The 12,732-nt window shown below is 45.6% G+C and overlaps 1 protein-coding gene across 1 annotated transcript in view; it reads left to right on the forward strand.

Annotated features, from left to right (window-relative positions):
* The window catches only part of LOC129649455 (transient receptor potential cation channel subfamily V member 3-like), a 58,052-nt gene extending 50,932 nt beyond the window's left edge, over positions 1-7,120 (forward strand). Inside the window, exons 26-31 of the mRNA XM_055576890.1 lie at positions 999-1,164; positions 3,017-3,083; positions 4,588-4,862; positions 6,045-6,157; positions 6,707-6,786; positions 7,023-7,120. Coding sequence (XP_055432865.1) covers positions 999-1,164; positions 3,017-3,083; positions 4,588-4,862; positions 6,045-6,157; positions 6,707-6,786; positions 7,023-7,120 — 799 coding nt within the window. The remainder of the gene's footprint in view (positions 1-998; positions 1,165-3,016; positions 3,084-4,587; positions 4,863-6,044; positions 6,158-6,706; positions 6,787-7,022) is intronic.
* Positions 7,121-12,732: the final 5,612 nt, after the last annotated feature.

Below are 12,732 nucleotides of genomic sequence, written 5' to 3' on the forward strand. Positions count from 1 at the left end.
ACACATGTGAGCCTGGCACCTTCAAGAAAGTGTGACAATCCCAGAGAAAGATCCATTTGTACCGCCGCTGGCTTTGGTGCAGATGAAAGGCCTTGTCCTGCTCGTCTCCTTCTCTGTTGTTTTCTTCGTGTGGAGGAAGGTGTTTAAAATGCTTCCTCACTTCAGCGCCAAATACACCGATCACCCAAATGTTTGCTTTTCACTGCACAAAATCGAGATTGACTGTGTCCCAACTTTAACTAGTTAGGTATTTCATAATCGCGGAGACTGCCTGATGCTATAAGCGAGAGAGGGTTTCTACCCAGATGTCTGCCTAACTGATGACAATGTTTAGGAGTAGGTTTTGATCTTGTATGTTTGGTGCATATTGTACTTTAAATTTTTAAAATTGTGGTTTAATGCGCGTAACATGAAAGTTAAACCATCTTAACCATTTTTAAGTTCAGTACTGTTAGGTACATTTGCATTGGTGTGCAATCTCCTTTTAGCATATCTATTACATGGCATGTCTTGTAGTTTTTTAAAAGACTTCTCAAAGTAGGTTATGGGGGACTTTTGTTATGATTGACATTTGAGTATACATGTTGTCAGCTTTGTCATTTTGATTAAAAATGGAATCTTTCACTGCATCCTTCGTCTACTCCAGAGTTCCTCAATCTCTGTGGGAATCACAAGTCACATGGGTGATTTAAAAAACATCCAGCCTCCTGGCAACCACCCTGGGCCATCTGAACCAAAATCTATTGGGCCCTGGGGAACTCTGTCTTTAAAAAGTCCTTGTCAACTGCAACCAGCCCTGACTTGCATCTGGCAATGCAGTCTGCAAAGCTGGGTTTTAGACGTGGTCCAGCACGTCTGGGGCAGCCTCAGCTGTCTCTTCAGTACCACCTACCAGGGTCATTGTTCAGGGTTTAAGGGAGGTTGGAGGGTTTGGACATCTCTGCCATGATGCTGAGGAGAAGTAAGTAAGGCCCTTGTTTCCTGTGTCTCCTGAACAGTTTTGCCCAAGCTGTGCTTGTGATACTGTCTGTCTTCTTGTACTTGTTTGCCTACAAAGAGTACCTTGCCTGCCTCGTGCTGGCCATGGCCCTGGGCTGGGCGAACATGCTCTACTACACGCGGGGGTTCCAGTCCATGGGCATGTACAGCGTCATGATCCAGAAGGTGCGTTGGGGATGCTGAGCATCAGAGATGGGCAGGGAGGGGCCCCTCAGAGAAGGCCCACTCTTCAGATGGGGAAACTGAGGTCTGGAGAGGAAAAGAGACTCACCTAAGGGACAGGCCACTGCTCTTTCTCTCAGATGTCATGGTCTCCCTTTGCCCTTGTTCACGGTCTTGGAGGAAAAATATGCACGTATAATATATGTTTATTTTAGATGTTTACCATATAGAGGATGGTGTAGCATGCAAGTTACAAATAATAATAAAATATGCAATACTTTTTTGTTGTAAATTCCACATGGCTAGTTGAATCTCACCAAATAATTTGTTGATTTTGGTTTAACTCGTATCTGTTCCCAACCTATGGTTGCAATTGACAAGTGAACATTGTGCCAATATAAATATTGCCTGAAATTTTCCTTTGCTTTTTAAAAATAAATAATTAATTAAAATATTTTTTGGGGGGCTGTGCATGGACTTTCTCTAGTTGCAGTGAGCGGGAGCTAGTCTCTAGTTTGGTGTGAGGGTTCCTCATTGCGGTGGCTTTTCTTGTGGAGTACCAGCTCTAGGGCACGCAAGCTTCGGTGGTTGTGGTATGTGGGCTCAGCAGCTGTGGCTCGTGGGCTCTAGAGCGTGGGCTCAGTAGTTCTGTCGCACGAGCTTAGTTGCTCCACGGCATGTGGGATCTTCCAGGATCAGGGATCGAACCTAGGTCCTCTGCATTGGCGAGTGGATTCCTATGCACTGTACCACCAGGGAAGTCCTTTCCTTTGCTTTAAGGAGGAAGATGAAAAGGAAACAATGAAGACGTGTTGAAATTGAATTTGTTTGTCAGTGATGCTGAGACACGTATTTGCTGAATTGAATAATAGTTTTCAAATACTAGAAGAATATTTCATCAATGTTTTTGTACTATTCACAATATAACAGCCACAGATAGGATATATTTTTAAAGTTTTATCTGCCTTAACATTTTTTCCATCATTGTCTTAGGTCCAGATCTAGACAATCAACAGTCTTTGACTTGTAGCTTTCACCAGTTTCTATGGCGTAAATCACCCACCATGGCTGGTTTCCAGTTACCAATATGAGTACAGAATGGGGCAAGGATGCACAGTAAAGCATCATTATGTAGTGTTTCCAACATATGGCTACAATAGATGGAAATAGCCTTAAAATTCTAGGTAATTGTTAGGACTTCCCTGGCAGTCCAGTGGTTAGGACTCTGGGCTTTCACTATGGAGGACGTGATTTCAATCTCTGATCCAGAAACTAAGATCCTGCAAGCCACATGGAGTGGCCAAAAAAGAAAAAAAAAAAGCCTAAATAATTGTAAAATGTAGTAAAGTCATTTGGAAGTGATGTTTTGACTACTTATTATCTTTGTTTCTAATGTAATTTATTTAATTATGTTTACACAATCCAATTCTTAGTCATGGCTTGTTTAGCAACCAGCTCAGGAAATTCACGAGAGTGTGACAGTCAGCTCTTGTGAGCTGGTGTGAGCAGGCCCCAGCACACGGCCACTTCCAGGAAGCGTGAGGATTCTTGGTGTGAGATTCTATGAGGAGAGGTGCTGATGTGCAGCCTGTATTAGCAAGGACAGAAACAGACTGTGTTGTATGAGGGAGGAGGGTGGAGAGGATGAATAGAAGAGTCTTTCTGGAACAGGTGGGCCCAGTGCTGAGCTGTGGAGGGCGCGTCAGGAGGATCCAGGGAGGGTCACGGAAGAGTGGCCCAAGTGAATGAGGGCATGGTTGGGGTGCAAATCCGGGAGACAGTGGGAAGCAGGAGATCAATCTATAGCGAATATGTACTCAAACCTTACCCTTGAATCGTGTTTCTTTCTTTGTAGGTCATTTTGCATGATGTTCTGAAGTTCTTGTTTGTATATATCGTGTTCTTACTTGGATTTGGAGTAGGTAAATAATTTACAAATAATAGCAACTGCCACATTTGTAAAGCTCTTTATATAGACATTAGCATGACAGAGCATGCAGGAGCCTCAGCAACAATTATATCGGTCACCAGTGGAATGCTCACCGTGATCAGCATTTCCCAATGATTATCTGTGTGAAGAGCCGGCTCACTGGAAAAGACCCTGGTGCTAGGAAAGATTGAGGGCAAGAGGAGAAGTGGGTGGCAGAGGATGAGATGCTTAGATAACATCACTGACTCAATGGACATGAGTTTGAGCAAACTCCAGGAGTTAGTGAAGGACAGGGAAGCCTGGCATGCTGCAGTTCATGGGGTCACAAAGAGTCAGACACAACTTAGCAACTGAGCAGCAATAACAATGATTATCTCCTTACTTCTCACAATGTATTGACCAAGGCAGGAGTCATCATCATCTCTGATCATAAGAGAACTGAGGCTTAGAGATGCCAGGATTTGACGAGGTCGCTTTTATCCGACCACACTGTGTGGTATGCCTCCCACCTTCACATCATCATATATGTCCATCTCAGCTTCGGATAGGTTTGGCAGGTGTTTTTGGCTCAAACTGAGAGACAGGGAAGCTAAAGTTTGCAGAAATGTGATTGACAGTCTTTGAAAAATAGGAGTAATGTATCGAGGTAACCTCCTTTGGCCCTCCACGTCATGTTACTGTCGTGGATTGCTTCAGATATATCTGTGAGAGCCTCTGGTCTGCTGGGGACCAGGGATGGGAAACCCTCTTAAAAACCTCTCTGTTTACAACAGAGGGAAAAGCACAACCTGATTTTGCTTCTAACCTCTGCCTGAAGAGATATGATTTTGTTTTCCCAAGCCAGTTCTTTTCCCCAGTTATCACAGGCATTTGAAACTAGGCAGCTGATTCCATCTGTCTGGTACCTTTTCTGGGTCACAGTTTGCTTATTCATTTGCTCCTTCACTTGCTTGTTTATTCACCCACCCATTTCCTCACTGATTAATTTGATCATCCATCCATCCATTCATTAAGTAATGGGCCACTGCTGTGGTGCATTGGGAAGAAAGAGCCTCAGGCTGTGACCAGAGAGCGTGCCACACAGCATTAGAAGGAGACTCAGGACCTGCCAGTCTTGGGAGAGACAACCCAGGCTACTGGAAGTTGGGAGCTCCAAGCCTGGTTGAGGAGCCAGGGACATACAGATTATAGATTATAATTTTCAACTCTGCAAACCCTTGATTGGTCAAGGGCTGAACGGTGGGGTAGCGAAGGGAGAGAAGAGTTTGGGCTTTGTTAGGCAGAAAGGTCTTTCTGCAGTCATTCAAGGCAGAACACCAGCCTGATGAGGCTTCTGGAGGAACTGAGGCTGGAGATGCGATTTCAATAACCAGAGAGAGGAAGACAGCAGTGTGTGTGTGCATGTGTGCATGTGTGTACGTGCAGGTATGCACGAGTTCACTGAGTAATTAACCGGACAGAGAGGCTGCAGAGAACACCCTGTTATGTCCTCACAGCTCTGGCCTCGCTGATCGAGAAGTGCCCCAAGAGCCATGAGAACTGCAGCTCCTACGGCAGCTTCAGCGACGCAGTGCTGGAACTCTTCAAGCTCACCATAGGCCTGGGTGACCTGAACATCCAGCAGAACTCCAAGTACCCCATCCTCTTCCTATTCCTGCTCATCACCTACGTCATCCTCACCTTCGTCCTCCTCCTCAACATGCTCATAGCCCTGATGGGGGAGACGGTGGAGAACGTCTCCAAGGAGAGTGAGCGCATCTGGCGCCTACAGGTGAGCCTGGCAGAGTCCCCTCTCTGTGTGTGTGGGGGGATCCTGTCATGGGGACTCAGTTCAGCACATGGAACCCGTGGATCTAGGCTGGGGCTTGGAAACCTGCATAAGATCCCTGTACTTGGCCAGGTTCGAGGAAAGTAGGTTCCTGGAGTAAAGGGTCCAGGGAGTGTGGCTGGACAATGGCGTGTGTGAGAGGTACTCAGGCTTATGGCTGTGCTCTGCTTAGAGTCAATGGTGTGATATGTGGGTGTTGAGGGTATGGGACAATGGAGGTGACAATTCTGCTTCCCTCCAATAGTCCTTATATGCTGTGGGCCTTACACACTGGGGACCCTAACCCACAGAATGGCCCGGGCATGGGAGAGGCCTGGCAGCCATGCCTCACGACAGACGGTGTTGAAACCGGGTTGAAGAAAGTGAGAATTCCTTCTTGCAGAGCTACTTGGGAAAGAGGGAGCAGCTTTCTTCTGTGATCCCAGAGGCAGAAAGGGGACATATGGGGAACAAGAGCGAGAAAAGCTTTGATCTGATACAAGGAAGTTACTAATTGTTAGGGCCTTCTTAATGGATTGTCAATAATACCCAGGGGAGATTAGACAAATTATGGTTGGGAAAATCGCTGAGGGGATTCCCAGCCTGAGATGGAATAGGACTGTGTGATGTCTGAACCTCCTTTCACCACAGGAGCTCAGAATCCTATCTTTCAGTTAGGAAACTCTGGACTCTCATAAACATAGTTTATGTGATGTTTAAAATAATTTTAACACCTTTCCCAAACTTACTGGGCTTTCTTTTCTTTCATTTTTTAAAAGTCTTTGTTGAATTTGTTACAATATTGCTTCTGTATTATGTGGTTTTTTTTGGCCTTGAGGCCTGTGGGATCTTAACTCCCCAACCAGGGATCGAACCCATACCCCCTGCATTGGAAGGCGAAGTCTTAACCCCTGGACCATCGGGGAAGACCCTGGGTTTTTGAATTCTGTAGGTTAGCCAGATCCTCAGGATCGATGCATTAAATAAGCATTCTGTGCAGGTGGAGTGGGCTGTTTGGTGGTGTGTGTGTGTTCTTGTGTGTGCGAGTTCTTGTTTGTGTGTGTACGTGTGTGGGCACACCCACACTCATGCGGTGCCCCGGCGCTGGCTCCTTGGTGACACACTTAGGCTCCTTTGTGTTCCCAGAGAGCCAGGACCATCTTGGAGTTTGAGAAAATATTACCAGAATGGCTGAGGAGCAGATTCCGGATGGGGGAGCTGTGTAAAGTGGCAGAGGACGATTTCCGGCTGTGTTTGCGGTAACAGAGGGAGGGGGGCACTTTGCTGGTGCTCTTTGGGTGGGTGAAGAGACATGCGGTGTGAATGTTAGTGAAGCTGTGCTGCCATTTGCTTGTTGGACCATGGCCATGGTCTGTTCTGCCTCCTCAGAAGATGGAGTTTGCTTGTTTGGGGTCGCTGGCCCTGGGACAGGCTTCCTGAGCCTCAGAAGGGAGAGGGGGGAGACTCTGCCCTTCTGGAGGTGCCTCTGTGGCTTCTTCCCGCCCAGTGCCTACCTTAGAAGAGATCTGCCAGCCTGGCACCCTTTGTCCTTCTGTCTCCCCTGTGTGGGTTCACAGGGGACCACTTATGTCTCTCTGAGTCCCATATCCTGGGAGGAGACTGATCCTGGAGGCCTGGAAAGATGTGCCCTTGGGCAAGTTTCAAGCCCCAGTAACACTGATATGGACACAAGAGTCAGGAGTGTTCCCGATCCTCATGGAGGACACCCCAAATGCGGTGCTAGTATATTTGTTTGTATTTCATGAAATGCGCTTGGGGAATAGTGAGAATGATTATCACACCCTCAGGATCAACGAGGTGAAGTGGACTGAATGGAAAACTCATGTCTCCTTCCTCAATGAAGATCCGGGGCCCGGGAGACGGACAGGTACCGCTGCTGTCAGGAAGCATGATGCCCACGCCTGCCTGACCATGTGACCCCGGGAGACCCTGATTTTCCCCATCTGTAAAGTGGGGGAGGAGGGTTGAACTAATCCCTTCCAGCTCTATCATTTTATAACCTGAGTTGGAAACATTTCTGAAAGTCAAGTGGTGGGCCAAGACCGACCTGGAGGCACAACTTGTAGAGTGCTGTATTTGTAAAATAGTGTTTTGTCTTTAAAGCAGATTCCGACAAAATCCAAGATTCTTCCAGAAGCAACAGCAAAACCACCCTCAATGCATTTGAGGAAATAGATGAATTTCCGGAAACTTCAGTGTAAAAGCAGGACCCAGAGCTCATGTGCGTGTGGCCATCTGATGCTGGAGCCTGGGTGCTGGACGTGGCGCTGCATGCTTTGCAGAGCGATGGAGCCTGGCTCCACCTGCAGAGATGAGGAACGCACCCTCATGCTGAGCGGGTAGCTGAACCAAGGGGCAGTTGTCAGTTTGTCTGAGTGGGCAACACCCTGGAGTTTGTTATTTGGCAAAGAGCTTGTAAAAACCTTTGGCCAGCAGTCCTGAGCCTGGGAGTTCCAGGAGCCCTGAATCCTGGGTGAAGCTCCTGTGTTCACCAACTGCAGGTCGACTTGGCTGGGAGAGAGGATGGCAGGGCAGGGACAGGGGCCCAAGGAGCACAGAGAGGAGTTTTTCTTCTCCCAATGTCTTGACAATGTCTTGACAATGTCTTGACAGCCTCTAGCCCCAGCCCTAATATTCTACCATCTCCCCTACTGTGACTGGATCTCCTGAATTTAAGGGCCTCTTGATCCCATCCTAGAATGTACAGGGGACTGAGCTGAGCCTGGTATCCTGGGGTCAGAGAGGAATGAGCTTCTGGAATCTTCAGGGAGCAGGAAAACACCCTTGGAATAAGTGGCCTTGGTACTCAAGGCTCAGACTGTCTCCAACGGAGAGACAATTCTAGAAGCATAATTAACACAGGGTTTCTCTTTTCAGTAGAGAAAGGACATTTCCATTTTAAATGAAAATTACTTCAAATGAAGTGTGTGATTTTAAAAGCTGAGAAATAGATTTTAGGATTTGGGGGTTGGATGTAAGTATTATATACTTGGCCTCAAGGTGGCCAGAACAAGGACAAAAAGCTTTTCTTTACATACTTAAAACTACATGAGAAATGCCAGGCAGGTCCTGTGATCTGGGTGAAAGATCTTGGCTGGTTTCCTTGTCCCAGCCCTGGCACAGTGCAGGCTTCCAGGCTGGGATAGTGACTTCGTCTGAAACAGAAATAGCAGCTGCTCTATTTATATGGTCTTGAATCTCAGAGGTTACTCTTACACATCAGTATTTTTCATTGGAAGAATTTTACAGAATATCTGAAATGCTCTGGTATTCAATATTTTTTTTTAACTGTGAATTTTGAAGCAGAGGAGAAGGCATCTGAGGAGGAGCCAAGATATGGGGCTTATTTTTAGATTCTCATCCTCTGATTTTCTTCCCTGAAATTACTCAGTTTGGGGACAGAGATGAAGTAGAGAGAATAGAAATGTTCCAGGTGACTCAAGTGTGTTAGTCCATCAGTCAGGTCCGTATCTTTGTGACCCCATGGACTGTAGCCCTCCAGGCTCCTCTGTTCATGGGATTCTCTAGGCAAGAATATTGGAGTGGGTAGCCATTCACTTCTCCAGAGGATCTTCCTGACCCAGAGAATGAACCCAGGTCTCCTGCATTGCAGGGGGATTCTTTACCATCTGAGCCAGTAGAGAAGTCCTATTGGAACCTAAACAACCAGAAAATCCACTCTGACTCAGTTGTCTGGTGAAAGATTTGTGTGGGATTTTTTTTTTTTAGTATAGTTGCCTTACAATGTCGTGTTAGTTTCTGCTGTGCAACAATGTGAATCAGCCATGAATATACATATATCCCCTCCCTTTTGAACCTCCTTCCTGCCCCCCACCCCCACATCCCACCCCTTTAGGTCATCACAGTCCTGTGGGATTTTCAAGGTGAAATTGTAATGCTATTAACCATGAAATTTAATTTTAAATGGCACAAAATCATTCAGCTTTTAGATAACTTGGCTGTTGGTTAGTTAATCTGACTAGAAGCAAACTAAGGAGTGTGGGCCACACAGTCCACTCCTGGCTCATTTCTCTGCTCTGGGCTCTCTGTGCACCAGCTTACTTGGGTGGGCAGAATCTTGGCCCTTGTGTCCCTGATGGGCTGGGTCAGGGACAGATGAGTCGAGGATGCAGCCTTGCAATCTGCAGTAGCCCCTGTACTCTCAGATGACCCAGGGAACTGCCCAGTGCTCCAAGCTGTAGTGGTCAGACCAGGTTCAGGTGTGAGCAGGGGAGGAAGGGGCTAGGCATGTTTCTTGCAGAAGGGAAAATTTAGGGGGATTATCACAGAGGCAGGAGGGCCAGATGTGTTGCAGATGAACAGAACTAGGGCCCAAAAGTTGGAAGCTTCAGGGAAAACGATTATGGTTCAATGTAGTCCAACAACTTCTTCAGATGTTATGTTTGGGGATTTTTTTGGCCACACCCCCCAGAGCATTTACCATCTTCACTCGCAACCAGGGATTGAACCCATACTCCCTGCATTGGAAGCGTGAAGTTTTAAACACTGGACCTCCAGGGAAGTTGTGATACTGGGGATATTTAAGCAGAAGCTGGTTGAGCATATATGAGGGATATTGTTAAAGATCATCATCAGATGAACTTGAAGCTCCTTTTAGCCTGGAGAGTAGCATCCTGTATCTGGAATTAACTTCTTGCCTTTATCCTGAACAGATAGATGTCTTGGTTTGAAGGGCAGCAACTCGGATACATGGCTCCGTGCTGTACTCTGTGCAGCTGGGAATTCAGAATTGTTTTGGTCTGGATATGCATGGATAAAACTGTATAACTCTTCACTTCCCACTTGGGAAGTTGGGAGGTTAGACAGAAGTCAATAACTGGATCTTTGTCTTCGTATGCATATGGAGACCTGTCTATGGATCTGGATCGAATTTGTTGGCAGGACCATTTTCTATACTGAATCTTCCTCCTGACAGTGGTGTCCCCCAAAGGCTTTTATCCTAGACGGTCTCAACCTAGGCAGGTTTTCCAAGGAAGGTGATGAGTCAAAGAGCATTGGTTTAAAAGGACCATTTCTCTTACTTGACACCTGGAGACCAAAGCTCCAAGAGGAAAGTGGACTTGTTCAAAGTCATGCGGGAGATTGTATCAGAGCTGTTGAAGCTGGAGTGTTCTGATTCTGGACCACAGATCACAGATGTCCTCCTGTGCGATTTTATTTTTTTGGCACAGTTCTTTGGTAAATTTGAGTCTGCTTTTGTGGTTGGCATGTGTCAGGGGATTAGGTTTTTTGCTCAGATGATTCATGCTGGCAGTCTGCATTGTCCCTGTGATCCCTATGATGGGTTTTTAAATTCAAATGTGTGCATACAGATGTGCACAAAACCACACACACATACACACACACCACACCACACTGAATCCACAGGTGTATAAGGATATCTTGAGTGATTCACATTTCACTAATTTAAAGGGAATGCATTTTCCAGGAATGGAATCTCACATGCTCAGATAATAGTTGTGGCTAGAATTTTCCTTTAGCTAAATTCTGCCTCAGGAAGAATCCATTATTCTAGAAATTAAGTTATATATCTGTTTGGAGTAAAAAAGGTGCTTACCTTCCTCCCTGGGTGGGGAATGGGAGAAGGAGTTCAAGGCTGTACTGTGAAGTCACTAAGCTCTTAGAGGGCTCCTGCCCTGGAGCCCAGTGTTACTGACCTTCTTTTCCTTCCACAAGGCCTGGTGGACTAAGTCCTTTGGCTCTGGGTAGGGGCCAGATAGATGGACCGTCATGTGGGCCTGTAAGCCATACTTGATCTCTGCATCGATTTACTTTTTTTTTTTTTTACTGTGATCTTGGTCCCAAACATAGAATTGTTACCTTGTTCTCACTGAATGTGCCTCATCTTTGCAAACTCCATTTACATCTTTGTTTTTAGTGTTGTGTGTGTGAAGCTCTATGTGCAAGACAGAAGTCATAAGTGGAGTAAGAACATTTTAGTATCACTGAAGAAATGCTTTAATGATTTCTAATAAATATTTATTTTGCCTTGTTATGATCATGTTTTATCTTTGTCTTAGGAGGGCCACTATGATGACTGAAATCTTAGGGTGTTGCTTAACATGAGTGGATAAAGGGAAGGTCACTTTTTGGACTAAAGAATCAATTATTGGTCCCAGCTCAGCGTGCTAGGACGTACCACCTTTGTACATCTCAAAGTACATCACATCCAGTACCCCATCTAAATCACTCAATAACTGGGAGGAATTTGAGTAAAAGGAGACCTGGAGATTTGAAGCGACATGCACAAGGAGTCACAGCCTGAAAATGTTACAGGTTCAGGTCATATGACCTCAAGCAGGGGGTCCATCCATCATGCTCGCTGGCTCTCCACTTTGCATGCATATGAACTCATGGCTCTGCTTGGAGACCAGGAAGTAGAAATCCCTCCTGCTTACCTCACAGAACTTTTATGAGGAGGCAATAAGGGAATGGATAGGAAAGAGATGATATTATTACTATCATTATTGCCAATGTATATGCATATGCATTTTTTTCATTCTTCTGAGTTATTTTGAAAGAATGGTAGTTCTCAACTTGAATGCCAAGATGCTGCTGTGTCTTGAAGGGTTGTAGAACTTGCAAACAATTTATTAATAAGCAATTTGCTGCATTTGGTCCATTACGTCATCCAAATGATTCCCGGAATAACACCCTTCACTGGGCTATGTTTTCTTGACTGGCAAGGAAATAGGACTTGTACATAATCCACATGCTATTTCAAACAGGCTTCAGTCTATAATCTAGGAATGTGCCATCCATGGGAACATTCTGGGTAGACTGATAGAGAAAGCGTGAGCGCCCTGTCATAGGATGTATTCTGAAAGTGGGATGCCTAGGTCAGGAGGATGAACAGTTTTATGACTTTTGATATTATGAAAAATTACCTTCCAAAAGATATTTTGTGGGTACTCTTTCTGCCCCCTTCTGATGCCTATGTCAGAAGCTTTCTCTATGTCCTTTATACTTTAATAAAACTTTATTACACACACACACAAAAAAAAAAGCAAACAAAAGATATTTTGCAATTTTTTAGCCTTTGAGATTGTACAATTCCCTATTTATAAAGTGCTTTCATTCATATTGGTTATCTTAATCCACAATTCTGTAGATAGTTTGATGAGTATTCTATTGCCATTCAACAGAACAGAGAAAATTGAGACTTGTGGAATTTGAGACTTAGAGAGAGATGGAATGACAGGTTGAGGTCACAGTGCTTTTTCCTAGGCCAAGGATCCAGGTTTTCTGTGTGTGCTGGTATGTGCTAGTCCAGTAGTGTCAATGAGCTTGTATAACAGAGTGGATTAGCCTAGCCCGAGTCACACTAAAACAGATTTTTCTGGTTGCACTGGGTCTTAGTTGTGGTACACACCGATCTTTTAGATGTAGCATGTGGGATCTAGTTCCTAGATCAGGGATCAAACTGGGGTATCCTGCATTGGGAGTGTGGAGTCTTAGCCACTGGACCACTAGGAAGTCCTTGAATCACATTTAAGAATAAGTATCGGGACTTCCCTCCTGGTCCAGTGGTTGAGGATCTGCCTTCTGGTGCAGGGGATGCAGATTTGACCCCTGGTCAGGGAACTAAGATCCCACATGCCCTGGGGCAGCTGAACCTGCGCACCATAGATGGAGAGAAGCAAAGACCCCAAGGTAGTAGGGTGAATTTGAAGATGGAGAAGTCTGCAAGGCCAAATTGCTAGGAACAGGGCTGGAGAGGTAGGCAGAGGCCAGAGCACATAGCACTCCTCCAGCTGTTTGGAAGGCTTTGAGATTTCATACTGAGGGTTAG

This window comes from Bubalus kerabau, chromosome 4 (assembly GCF_029407905.1).
Source record: "Bubalus kerabau isolate K-KA32 ecotype Philippines breed swamp buffalo chromosome 4, PCC_UOA_SB_1v2, whole genome shotgun sequence".
NCBI classification, from domain to species: domain Eukaryota; kingdom Metazoa; phylum Chordata; class Mammalia; order Artiodactyla; family Bovidae; genus Bubalus; species Bubalus kerabau.